General features: G+C 40.0%; 1 protein-coding gene across 6 annotated transcripts in view; it reads right to left on the bottom strand.

Moving 5' to 3' along the window:
• Positions 1 to 14064, bottom strand: part of PI4KA (phosphatidylinositol 4-kinase alpha) — a 98326-nt gene that overhangs the window by 29819 nt on the left and 54443 nt on the right. For all 6 annotated transcript variants that reach the window (XM_038373630.2, XM_043497881.1, XM_043497880.1 and 3 more), the window contains exons 20-32: positions 13737 to 13845; positions 12933 to 13069; positions 11897 to 12030; positions 9522 to 9604; positions 7718 to 7788; positions 7487 to 7611; positions 6659 to 6740; positions 5882 to 5965; positions 5428 to 5517; positions 4063 to 4182; positions 1820 to 1912; positions 1202 to 1358; positions 781 to 908 (exon numbers count right to left, since the gene is read on the bottom strand). In XM_038373630.2, coding sequence (XP_038229558.1) covers positions 781 to 908; positions 1202 to 1358; positions 1820 to 1912; positions 4063 to 4182; positions 5428 to 5517; positions 5882 to 5965; positions 6659 to 6740; positions 7487 to 7611; positions 7718 to 7788; positions 9522 to 9604; positions 11897 to 12030; positions 12933 to 13069; positions 13737 to 13845 — 1413 coding nt within the window. The remainder of the gene's footprint in view (positions 1 to 780; positions 909 to 1201; positions 1359 to 1819; positions 1913 to 4062; positions 4183 to 5427; positions 5518 to 5881; positions 5966 to 6658; positions 6741 to 7486; positions 7612 to 7717; positions 7789 to 9521; positions 9605 to 11896; positions 12031 to 12932; positions 13070 to 13736; positions 13846 to 14064) is intronic.

Here is a 14064-nt window from a genome sequence, read left to right as displayed (position 1 = left end):
TACACCGCAGCAGTTACCACGTCATTATTGCTAGATTTAGTCAGATTTCAGGAAGTACAGCTGTTTAGCCCATTACAGAACAATAATAGTTCTAAAATCACATAGCTCATCATTCAGTGTATTAATGCCAGAAACAAAACGGCATTGCTAGCCAAATTCCTTTCACTCATCAGAAGAGGTGTTCTGGCAAAGCAGAAAAAAGAAAAATTCAGGCCTGGTATGTACAAAAGTTGTACCAGTTTGTACAACCGTTTTGCACTGATTTAGCAGATACTTTTATTTCAGTTTAAACCAGATTTATTTAAGCTAAACTGAAATCAGACACTTTGAAACCAAAATAAGAGTGTTCATACTGGGGTTTGCAACAGTTTAATTACATTGGTTTAAAAACCTAATTAAATTAAACTGGTGCAACTTCTGTGTGCAGATATGACGTGAGCCTGAAGGTATATATCTTGAGTCCGTAATTAATGCTATATAAGGGAAAATTGCCATAACATCTGTCTTAATCATCCATGTATTCTGAAAGTGAAAAAGCTTCTCAACTGAACAGGCTGAAAGTACAGCAGTGTAAATAAAATCCACTTCCAGCAGAACAGCCAGAGAGTGAGATTATCCACATGATAACATCAACTCATTAGCACACTGGGAAATCTTGACTCAAGAGATCAACAATTGTTTTTAACATGCCTATTTTGCATGAATTTATTCTAAATGAGATTTCACTCCTCTCTTTTTTTTCTTGAAGAAAAACCTGAATCATTGACTGAAGCTCCCTACCGGTACTTCTATTCCATTCTTAGCAGCAAGTAGCCACTCCCAGCAAGCAATTGCAGTTTCCATGCCATGTTCAGTAAACATTCGCAGGGGGCCCCAGCACAAGTGATGCAGGAGCTGAGGGTCACAGTCTGAAAACAAAACAAACAAACATTCATACAGATTTCTTTAACAGAGAAAACAGGAAATAGTTTTCAAGTCAGCAGAAAATTGGTCTGCACAATTTGTGACAATCAACTCCAAGCAAATAATGTCTAGCTGTGACTTCAAGAGGTTTTCACTGAATTAAGATTCCTGGATAGAACACTGTTCTGCTTCAGTTTATACTCACTGGATTTGTGTATAAAGCATCTATAATTGTAATTTAGTGCTAAGAGCATCAGCACTCAGAAGTACAAAACAAAGTTCCAATTGTTTTTATTACCTTTGCTACTTATTAGCATTGCAGTCAACATAAACATGGCCTGGGTGTAGACTTGAGGCTGGCCTGGTTCTAGTGCATCATTTAGTTGCTTGATCATCAGTTTATTCAGGTCAGATACCCGACCTGTAGCATTTGAGAAATGAATCATTCCAGCCACCTGTAAAACATATTTCTTTGGTCAATGGTGTTGAGAAAAATTTCTAAATGGCTGACTTTTTTTTTTTTTTAAATACTGTTTGGCACATGCTGGAGTCTGGGAGTATTCACAACTCAGCATGGAGATCCAATGCAGGCTTCATGATAGTTTCTTAATACTACATTTTGCTAATATTACTGAGTAAACACAAAGAGGAACAAGAGCTTTATTTGCAACTGAAATATCAAAAAATCTTTACAAGACCAGAAGTGAAATGATCTCCTCAATGAACTGTGTGTATTATGCCCTAAAACTAGAAAAGATAATGTTCATTACAGTCCTTGTTTAGATGTACAGGATGATGTCTCTTTGCTATTATAGCTGCATTCTACTTAATCCTCCATTTGAAAGCAAGTACAAGTTAGAAAAGCAACAGGACCACTTGGGGAACTCCATGAGTTCAGGAAAAATTCTATAGTTACCTCTCCTGCATAGCGATTGCGCAAGTTAAGAGAAGACATAAAGTTGGAGTAATCTTTCTTCACACAGGCTGGTCTTTCAGTTAGCTGGGTTGCCTATAAACAACAGTTGTAATTGTTATCAACTGTTAATATACAAATATTGTGTTATCCATATACACTGTCTGGACTTTTAAACAGATCATCCATTCAGTGTCAAAAACTGAGAACACGAACAACTGGAATATTACCATGGCTACCAGAACTGTATCAAAGAGCATATAGGTTGATCTCCCTAATACTGCGTCATGCTGGTGTTAATGAGCAAATAAAAGAATCAGTTGTGACAAAGCTCCTTCTCCAACACCTGCAGCCACGCAGGGCTTCACTGGATCAGGAGTTCAGGTATAGGTAGTGCCCTACTAAATTCACAGCTATGAAAAACGCATCATGGAACGTGAAATCTGGTCTCCCCCACCCCATGAAATCTGGTCTTTTGTATGCTTTTACCTTGTACTATACAGATTTCATACCATGCCACCCTTACTTCTGCACTGCTGCCTTCAGAGCTGCGTGGTCGGAGAGTGGTGGCTGCTGACTGAGGGCCCAGCTCTGCATGCAGCAGCTCTACCTTCAGAGCTGGGCTCCCAGCCAGCAGCCACCACTCTCCAGCTGCCCTGCTCTGAAGGCAGTGCCACCACCAGTGGCAGTGTAGAAATAAGGGTAGCATACCGTGCCCCCCCATAACCTTGTGACACCCCCCCCAACTCCTTTTGGAGTCAGGACCCCTACAATTACAACACTGTGAAATTTCAGATTTAAATAGCTAAAATCATGACATTTACGATTTTTAAAATCCTATGACCATGAAATTGATCAAAATGCACCGTGAATTTGGCAGGGCCCTAGGTATAGGGAAGAGCAGCCTCCATGAAGCTGTTACTCCTATTCTAATGAATAGCATCAAAGAGGGGAAAAGGGGCAAGGAGCATGCAGAACCATGGCTGAGCTCATGTGCCAGCTTGCAGAGCTGTCTAGGTGCAAAGGAGGGAGCATTCTGCCTCTGACAATAGACTATCATGCACTCACCATCCCCCTATCTCTTTGCATAAAATAAGGGAAATATGACTCCGAGTCACAACTCTGTTTGGGATCTCCTGGGGTAGCACATCTATGCCCCAAACTCAGGACAAGTCTTGATACAGCCAAAATTTCAGAACTACTTGTATTGCAATTTCAAAACAAATAAGCAAAAATACAATTACTTTTCTATATTCCCCTTCTCAAAAGGGCCAAAATTCCTATGGATTACAAATCAGTGTGGATTAGCAAGGTGCAATCAGGCAAGAATCATCTAATTTCTATTTTAAAATCACCACCCCGATATTGAGTCTCAACAGAAAATCTACATGGCTCAGCAAGAACACTGAAAATCCAGCATTCAGCTAATAACAGTCTTCTGCAGTCCTGCCTAGGGCTTGCTCGGTTCACTGGCAGATAGATAAACTTGTCACAACTATTTGTACTACATACTTCGGATGTCATGCTTGTGTAATAACCATGGTTTTGCTTACAGCAGCGAACCGAGGTCCAAAGTAATAAAACAAGAGATGAGGAAAAGACAGTCTGCCTTTCTGATTAACAATGAAAGGGTTTTATTTTCATTTTTATGTGCAGGGCCTTAAATCACTCAGATCATCATTAAATGAAGACTTTCATCTATTGATTTGAGAAAGTATATTGTCAGAGTATAAATATTTAATGCAGCTTAACAGTACACATGAAGTAGTGTAATGTAACAAAGTCCTCATACGTACATGCCCATGGGCAGTCAGTGCCATCAATGAAAACATGCAGCAAAAAAACATGTTTTGGGGTGGAAATGTAACAACATTCATTCAATGGCACTTGGCCGACCTTGCACTGTTATTCTGCGAAGCATTATCATTTGCCTTTTCAGACTCTACAAATAGTTATATAAATGGAAATACTCTATCACTTAAAAATGACATATGTAATACTAAACCCTTGCTAAAAGTACATCAAAGACTTTAATATATAGTTTTGTGCTTAAAGACACAAGATTTACAGTTTAACTTGTAATATCTCTTACCTCCCAACCATTCAAAGGAGGAAGAACATGCTTAAAAGACACATTCCTCTTCATTTCTCAACAAGGGATGCTCCAGAGTGGACACCTGGTATTTTATTTATGATATGCATGACTTGCAGCATATAGGATTACTTTGTTGATGCCCGATACTCACCCCCAGGGTGGTGTTTTGTCTGTTGTAGCCTGCAAAGTGGAGAATGCTTTCTGTAGCCATAGCCAGCCCGGTGTGCTGAGACAAGCCTGACACCCAATTCTGATGTTTGTTTAGGTACTCCTAAGAGACAAGGAATCAGATTCTTTTGAAGAGCACTGTAATTTTCAAGAGCAGCTAGCTCTTTTCAAGTATTACACACATTAAACTACCGAAAGATTTATTATACACACATCTGACAATCTAATTAGGTTTAGTCCTTGTTTTCCTTTCTAAATATTGCTCCCTCAGCACTAGGAAAGCAGGACTTCTGTTCCTAAGAGTTCCTAAGACATTAGGCCCTTTTGAAAATCTCATCCTAGAAGCCTAAAATAAAAAGGGATTTTTCTCTCTTTTGTACAGAGGATGAAGCAAACCCTAATAGGGATCTAAAGTTTGAAGCAAAGATCATGGTTTTGAAAACCAAGCACAAATGTTCTGCAAAAAGAGGCATTTTAGACTCCGTGTAAGATGAAGTGAGATGGAAACACTAACTGTCTTGCTCTACTAGAAATGAAGATTGAAAAACTAGTGTCCATTCTTCTTTCACAGGAAGGAATACAAATGTCACAGGTAGATCTGAAGTACTATAGACTATTCTTGAGGCTCTCCAGAAACTGCCACATCAGTGCTGAGGGAGGAAGAAAGGTAACAGAAAGCAGATTACTCTAGAAACTCTAACCTGCACTAAAGATTAACCCCCACCTCCCAGCACAGGGTTAACAGACATGTTATTCTGCTCCCATGATACCACGACTCAGCAAAAGGTATTAGCAGCAGGATAAAGTCCTTACTTGCTAAGTCACAAAATTCAGTAGTTTACCATGGTCTTTTAAGTTAGCAAAGGTTTTACTGTATTTAAAAGAGAATTAAAAGTCTGAGAAAACCTCTCTCTAATAGCAAAGCAGCAAAGATGTTGCATTCTGATCACCTGCTAAGAATTTAAAAATGCATTTTTATGCACATCAATCAGAATGTATCACTCGCATAACACTGAATCAGAGAGTAATTAAACCTCCACAACATTCTATATTCTTAACATAAAATCAAAGCGGAACAGAATGGCTGAAGTACTGAACATTAATTTGAATAACTTGGCAAAGATATTGTCTGAAGACTACTTCAAAAACAAAATTAAAATGATACTGATTTTATTGATGCTTCCATTACTGTGGGGGGCAGGGAAAAATAAGGAATCAGAATAGCCAAAAAGTTACAAAATAAGTATAAATGCATTTAGTCGAATGATATACTGTGATTTCAAGGTAGGTGAACTTTGTACATTTCTGAGGATCATAAATTATTTCTTCACAAATTCAAGTTAGTTACCTGAAGGTGGGACTTTGTGACAGAAGGGGCCCATTTCATTGCTTCTTGAAGAATCATCCCACACCGGGCAGCAAAATCCTTCACTATACTCTAGGAAAAGTGCATTGATACAACAGTCAGCCAGCCAATAATGCACAAACAGCATTGTGCTTAGTGGCATAGTAAAAAGCATTAAGGGCACCAGCCAGAGACAGTTCAAGAGACTTTTAATGGCATTAGGATATTGCAGCCTATTTACAAAAAGTGTGTTCTGGGAAGCAGAGAACTGTTATGCTTTAGTAAGGTGCAATTCTGAAACAGGGAAATTCAGAATGAACTTCATAATGTCTGGTAGCTAAATTACAGCACACGAGCCTTACCTTAGAAGGCACCTTCAAAACAAGACTGTTCAGTGTAGCTGACAGACAAGTCAATTAAACTACTTTTGGCCACCTCATCAAGAGACACCACTTACCTCTCTTGATTCATATGTATCAGGGACAGTGATTCTATACGGGGTGTCTGGAATGTCATAGTATGGTTGGTCCTTGTGAATGTCCTAAAATAAAGTATGTTAAAGTCTCAAAAAGAAGCAATTCACCCATGTCTGATTGACTTGTTCATTACAGGCTACACTTTTTGCTTTGTTAAGTCAGTTTGCTAATGACACTATCCATCCCACAAAGCAGACTCTTGCATTTTGGTTTTGTTTTCAACATGACCATAACTATAAACTATCTTATGGTTTAAAAGAAACATTAGAAAATAAATAAAACAGTACTTCTATAGCACTTTTCTTTCTTCAAAACACTTTACATACAATAATGCACTAATCCTAAATTAAAATGATCAAACTGCACATTTCTTACCTCACATAGGAATTCTGAGTTTTAACTGATTAATAATGTTTGTAACATAATTTATGATCTTTGGATTTAAGGTGATTTCAGAAATGCAAGTTACTATGAAAGGTGTCTTTTCTTGGATATTATCAAGCAACTTAAAACGCCAAATAAGCAGATCTTCAGGCAAAATCGTTATCACTGTGAAATGAATAATTTAACTCAAAGAAAAAAAAAAGGGGGGGTAACACTACACCTCTTAGCCACTTCATTGTTGAAAGATGCATAAGAATTGTTTTGCAAACATGCACCTTCAGTTGTATCTGGTATCTCTGTTCCATTGTTATGAAAACTTTGGTCAATATACATGCACTTTCTGTCAGCAATAAAAGGGTTAATTAAGTACTCACCGCACTGAGAGAGAGTGACAGTGTCTGGAGGATATCTAACATGGTCTTGAGCACAGTTCCACTCCACAGTAAATGGGGGAACCTAAAATAAAACAAGTTCACACTGAATAGACAGGTGAAAAAAATTATGCTTTCACCCAAAGGCGCAGAAGAACTCACAAAGCAATGTCTCTGTGTGTAAACCTATACCAAACATAAGGGATTAAGTTGATCATGGCTCACAACAGATTGGAGTTGTCAAAATCTCTCTTTGAAGGCACACTCAGAGGGGAGATTTCCAAGGGCACAGAGGCAATTGGGTACTCAACTCCCATTGAAAATAAAGGCAATAACGTCAGGCTACATGACTTCAGCTCCGTATCACCCATGTGTGCCAAGGAGGAAAGGAAAGGGAACTAAAGAGCAGATTACCATTTTAACCTACATTTTGTTTTGTTCTTGATTTTCAGTATTTTCTGTCAACACACTACACACTACTGGCCAGCAGAGGGCACCGAAGGCTTAGTTGAATTACACACAACATGATAAAGCCCAGTATAGTTTTGCATTTATTTAACATTCTGCGATGTGGATCACCTTGTGTGGATACTAAGAAGAGGATTGCAATAGTAACTAAGCAAGGTTTTCAGAACCAGGATAACATTTTAGTAGCCCTCTAGGCCTTTTTTAATCATCAGAAATTTTCATCTTTGCTATGTACAAAATGACTGTTTGACAGAACTGGCAGTCACAAAATCTAACTGAATGCCCTATTCAAATGCATTCTTCTTCTTAATAACCAAGTAGTCAATGTGAAAAAGGTAATATAGCAGGGATGTCTATACTCACTTATCTACAAGACCAGATAAGTATTTGTCTGCAACCCTCCTGATCCTCTTGTGAATGTGGTTAAAATTCACTAGCAGAAAGTGAGCATGTCTCTCCAGCTCCTCTTCATTCTCTTTAGTTTTAGCCTAGATATTCCAAAGAGAGGCATGACACTTTTGCATTTTTAAAAAGACTTTCACAAAATAAACACACACATGCTTTACACTGCAGTTCTCCTTCCACGTAGCTTACTTTATCAGCCATCATTGTAAGGAAAGCTTCAAACACCTTATCTGCAACAGCTATCACACACTGCATCATCCCTGGAGAAGAATCAAGAAAAATTTTGTGCTCTGTTATAAGAATTAAATTTTCCTTGGATACTGCACCATTAACAGTTAAACATGTTTATTTGTATTCAGCCAACACTGAATCAAGCTGCTTTACAATTCTAAATAGTGTTCATTCCAGCAAGAGCAAGTTTTTTTTAAATTGAAAATAAGCCACCACCAGTTGAAAATAGCATTTAGCAGTATCCTCCTCCTCTTATATGCCATAGCTCTGCAAAATAGTCACTTTGTTTATCAACAGAAATCTCAAATTAAAACATGAATAATTTCGCTATTTGGCAAGAGTGGTTTCTACAGGTTATACAGTAGTTTAATAGGGGGCATTTATACTCAAGGGACTCTTCCTACATATTTACTACCTTATACCTGCTGCAGTTCTATATAATCCAGATGAAATGACAAGAGATAAACATGTACATTTCTCAGTGGCAGCTGGGGAGGAAGCGTAATTGCAATTACATTTGCATACCAAGTTAGAGCTATTAATAACCCAACAACAAAGAGTGTTGATGGGACCAACTATCAACTTCACGAGTTTCAGAAAAAAGCACTTGGGCAGGAGTTGCTACAAAACCTCACTCTGAAAACAAATCTTTGGCAATGGTTATGATTCAATGGACTACCAAAACATGTTGAGAACCAGAAAGTAGTTCCATAAATTGCAATCAACCTCTTTATGCATACAGTGGCAAGTGACCATAATGCTGTTTCATCAGTAAAATTTTAATGGAGAAGACTGACCTGTCTGATTTAGTCCTCTTCCACCCACGGTTTTCAGCTAGTATCAGCTGAAGGATATTTTTTTTTATTTGCTTAAAGTTTACGCTGACACAATTTGTAGGAAATTTGATTGAAACACTGAGTATATCTACTCCATAGGGCTATTTTTACTAGGACTATGTCATTGGGTATGCACATGCTGCACTGACTCAAGTCAAAACTTTTAATAATGACCAGACTACTCTAAACATAAAGGTGACTTGCAATTCTCCAAGGCTATGTCTATACTGGCAACTGAATGACAAAATTTGTGTCTGTTGGAGGTGTTAACACCCCCCCGCCAACAACACAAACGCGGCTCGTTGGGGGTGGACATTTTTTGTCGGCAGGAGACCCGACAAACAGCAGCTTTGCTGCACAACTTTTAGCGGCTCAGCTGTAGAGGCACACCTGTAGTGACACAGTCATATCGCTAAAAGCTGTGTAGTGTAGACATAGCCTAACGCTACTCCTGAAACAGGCGCACACTGTGCAACAACCCTACCCTATAGCAAAGCAGCTAGACCACTTTCTTTCATTCATATCTGGCCTTATTACAGGTTAAGAGACAGGAGGTTAGTGCAACAGAAAGAATGTAACAGAGTGTTTTGCCCTCAAAGGGAGTAAGCGTAAGTAAGAAATGAGAGCACAAGCAGATATTGCCTACATGCTATGTTGTAAGAGAAATAAGCAGTTAGTGGTCAGCTGCGGTCTAAACAGTTCATTTGCAATGGCTTTCTGGCCACCAACCCAAAATGTATGGTCCACTTCTGATAAAGTCAAAGACTATCTCTGACATGCACAATTCAAAATACTTCATACTTTAAAGTATATCCATATAATGCAGGTTCACTTAAAATTGACCTAATTCCATTAATTTTGTTCTAAAAGATACTAGCCAGACAAATTTTACTTTCTCAGGTAGCATATAGCCTAGGTAATCTTACCAGATTTGTCTTTTTGAATAGCTTTATCCTCAAAATAGCAAAACATCACTTGGAAGCGATCTTGGTCTGTTGAACGCAATACCCTAGGAGGATAATAATTTAACACAATCAGACAAAACTAAACATGGAAACCATGCCTCATCCCTATAGTGCAGCGATTCTCAAACTTTAAAAAGAAAAGGAGTACTTGTGGCACCTTAGAGACTAACAAATTTATTTGAGCATAAGCTTTCGTGAGCTACAGCTCACTTCATCGGATGTATTCAGTGGAAAATACAGTGGGGAGATTTATATACATAAAGAACATGAAACAATGGGTGTTACCATACACACTGTAAGGAGAGTGATCACTTAAGGTGAGCTATTACCAGCAGGAGAGCGGGGGGGGGGGGGGGGGCGAGGGGGGGAACCTTTTGTAGTGATAATCAAGATGGGCCATTTCCAGCAGTTGACAACTTGATTATCACTACAAAAGGTCCGCCCCTGCCCACCCCTGCTCTCCTGCTGGTAATAGCTCACCTTAAGTGATCACTCTCGTTATAGTGTGTATGGTAACACCCATTGTTTCATGTTCTCTATGTATATAAATCTCCCCACTGTATTTTCCACTGAATGCATTCGATGAAGTGAGCTGTAGCTCACGAAAGCTTATGCTCAAATAAATTTGTTAGTCTCTAAGATGCCACAAGTACTCCTTTTCTTTTTGCGAATACAGACCAACACGGCTGCTACTCTGAAACCTTTCAAACTTTAGCAACCCAAGGACCCTCATTTTGATTTAAAATTTTTCAGGGATACCCAAGCCTCTCCACTCCCCTGCCCCCTTCTCCGAGTCCCCACCCCGCCCTTTCTCCGAGGCCCCGTCCCCACTCAGTCCATTCCCCCTCCTTTCATTGCTCGCTCTCCCCCACCCTCACTCACTCACTTTCACCAGGCTCGGGCAGGGAGTTTGGGTGCGGGAGGGGGTGCAGCCTCTTGAGGAATATTGGGCGCAAGCTCTGGGCTGGGGCAGAGGGTTGGGGTGTGGGAGGAGGTTCGGGGTTCAGACTCTGGGAGGGAAAGAGTTTGGGTGCACATCCCTCTGGCAACAGCTTCTAGGCGGGGGAGCTGGGGGTCTCTGCGCGCTGCCCCTGCCTGCAGACACCGCCCCCACAGCTCCGACTGGACACAGTTCCTGGTCAATGGGAGCTGTAGAGTTAGCACTCAGGGTGGGGGCAGCACGCAGAGACCCCCACCTCCACCCATGGCCACAGGGATATGTCAGCCGCTTCCAGGAGCCAGGGCAGGTAGGAACCCTGCCTTAATCACTCTGAGCCGCCGGACTTTTAGCGTTCAGGAGGCGCTGGGAGGGAGCGGGAGGAGTTGATCAGCGGGGCCCGCGGACACCCTGGAATACCCTTGGGGACCGCAGTTTGAGAAACATTGCTATAGTACATACCTACACATCAAGAAACTAAATTACAGTAAGATTTAACATCTGAGCCTTTGGGTCTATTTTCAATTAACAAGAGTTTGGGGGAAACATTTTTTGCTACTAGGCAAACAATTCACATTGCTGTTGGAAGTGAGAAAGCTTGCACAAAGTTCACCAATTTGGTGAGTTGTTTCTGGTGTATTTCTACAAACAGAGACCCCACTTTTCTTTACATGCTGCATTTGCTCAATATGGCAATGCCTACCAGTATTAAAAATACTGTACTTACAATATGTCTAAAAGGCTTTTGTGAATAAAAATATTTGTCCTTATTGTTTAATGACAAATAGGCATGCAACTTAGCGGTTGTTCCCACCTTCTCCAGTAAGAGCCCTCTTCAGCTCTCACCCACAGTCATTCTTTGATAGCAATCATTAGGAATTTTGTATCCATTTAATGTACTGACTTGCCAGTGTCCATTTCTGTGTATTTTTATTTGTAATGCCGAAATGCACCAGTCAAGAGCAACAACTGTATATCAGATCTACTGATTCCGTAACCAGGATAACTATGAAGCATCATGGATGACAGTCTGTGCTATGCCTCCAAGAGGTTTAGCACAGGACTCACAGTCCAGGGGAGATGGAGCTGAGGATGTTTTAAACTTGCAAGAGGTTCCTTAGAAGGCAGCATTATAACTGTCTTTGGTTGTTCCTGCACAAGGAGGTTGGGGGTTTTGGGTCGCTTTGTCACTGCAGCCCTTTCGCCTGCCCTAAAGGGGCCTGGGCAGAGATGAAGATTTCACTTCCTGGGTGAAATTCTGGCCCCACTGAAGTCAATGACAAAACTCCCATTGACTCAAACAGAATTAGAATTTCACCCTGTCCAAGTTTGGCTGAAGGGTTCATGAAATGCCAGAAACCAAAGATTAGAAAACCAACCTGTAGTAATAAAAATATACCTCATATACTCTAGACGGTAAACAGACAGTAGATAGGTAGACATAGCGAAGTCCAGCTTATTGATCAGAGCAGACACTTCTGGAGGAGGATCCAAGAGATTTATGATAGTGCTCCGTAACTCATTCAGTTCAGCCTAAAGGTAAGCAACTTCAGAATAAGGAGTGAGCCAACATGGTGGCACTCTCTTTATTTGCATTCTGAAAAGGTTTAATTTAGGTTACACTACTGATTATACCATGCCTTTAAAAACAAAAAGCCTTCACGCTCATTTGCATCTAAGTAAAGAAGAGATAAAGGCACATAACACTTATTGGTGGCACAAAGTGAAGTACTGGAATAGTGCATAAGATACATTAGTGTGGCAGCAGAAAAAATCAATGCTCTTACTCAGAAGAAGTCAAGTTCAAGAGGTACAGCTCAACACAGTTCATTAAAAGTGAGGGACAAACTGTCTGCTGGAGTAACGAATGAAGTTATACCAGCAAAGAATTTGGCTCTGTTTTACACTTGTCATTCATCCTTGACTTTTTTATCTTACATTGTAAACAATAACTCACATATTTCTGTTACAGTCTATCATGGAAACATAGGGAGAAAAAAGTGGTCAAGTACCAAGCCATAGGCAAATGATGAAGGCTCAGCTAGGAGCCACTTTAATAGAGAGAACTACAGAATGTCATTTTACTCAAAAAACAAATCATCCCATCACTGCTCTGCAGATTTCATCTGCCAGACACAAAAGGAGAAAACACAAAAACATCATTAGGTTTCCCTTCCGGGAAAGACCTGATTCAGCCAACAGAGGATTGTTGCCACTAACAAAAACACACTTGTACTACTTAATACTATTGCTTTTCGTTCTGTTAAGTCATACACAGCTTACAGGATGCAGCAGTGCATTTGGAAAGCTGCTGTTATTTAATGAAGGGAGTCAGGTGAAAACATTATACTGCTGTCCTAAGCAGCATCTGCTGATTACTATCCAATATATTATTTAAAGTCTGAAGAGGCATAATGGAAGAAACAATTTCTTACAGAAGTCACTGTGTCATTTTTCATGGCAGAGTTGTACTGAAGGACAGATCGAAGAGGTTCTTTGCTGGGAAACGTGAGCAGTGGAGACTTAGTGGCTATCTCACATACCCCTTCATACCACTCTTCTGGCCAAAGACCTGTAGTAGAAATTTGGAGGCGCAGGGATGGAAGAGAAAGACAAACCATGTCTAGGAGAAACATCCTAATGTACTCCCATTATATTGTGTAAACTGATGAGGCTACTATAGAAACCTAAAATTAGTGCAGTGATTTTTCGCCAACAGATATGAAGATTCAATCCATGAAAATAAGTATCACCAAGTTTTGTGCTACCTTTTAAACCATCTTTTCACACATTCAGGCATATACATTCAAACTAATGGCCCACTTTCCAAGCATGTAATAAACCTGTTCAGATTGCTGCAGGTGAAACCTCTCAACATATAAGCAGTTTCTACTTTGCGTGTCGTCCCTGACCCTCCCATGCTAGATCAGAGCCATCACACACACATATATTTTCATGCACAGTCCAACTAGCCCATGCCACTTGTGAACTGAGGATGTAAACAATAACAAATTGTACGCTTCTGTAGTCTAGTCCATGGCAAAGTAGGGCACTTTGGACACAATGCAATCTGTCATCAGAGGAGTGCCTGGTAAGACACCTGCCTTGTGGTCCGTTCCCAGTTACCCCTAGTCCTTCTAGATCTCTATAGTCAATGCTAAACAGCTGATTTGCACTTACACACCATATAAACCTAGGTCTACCATCAATGCATCTTTTCCCACTGGACGGTATACTACCTGATCCCTCCACAGCAAATCCCATAAGCACCGAATACAGCCAAAAATCACGGAAGAGCTTCTGTAACCTGGGTTTGGCCTCCTTGATGGGTGGCAAACGTCTGGTGAGCTAACGTGAAAAGGAAAAAATAATTAGGGGATTTCAATAATTTAATCACTTGTTAAGAGTCAGTCAATATAGCCTCATATTCTGATGCTGTTCTAGCATTTCAGAATTTAGTTTCTCCATCTGTTTCAATATATTAATAAAAATAATATAGTTACTGTTAAAATTACTGATATTGGAAGAATAATCATTTGATTGTGTTACACTGCCTTAGCAATACTA

This window comes from Dermochelys coriacea, chromosome 15 (assembly GCF_009764565.3).
Source record: "Dermochelys coriacea isolate rDerCor1 chromosome 15, rDerCor1.pri.v4, whole genome shotgun sequence".
In the NCBI taxonomy this organism is placed as follows: Eukaryota; Metazoa; Chordata; order Testudines; family Dermochelyidae; genus Dermochelys; species Dermochelys coriacea.
The sequence above is the reverse complement of the archived record's forward strand: the minus strand, read 5'-3'. Positions and strand labels throughout refer to the sequence as shown.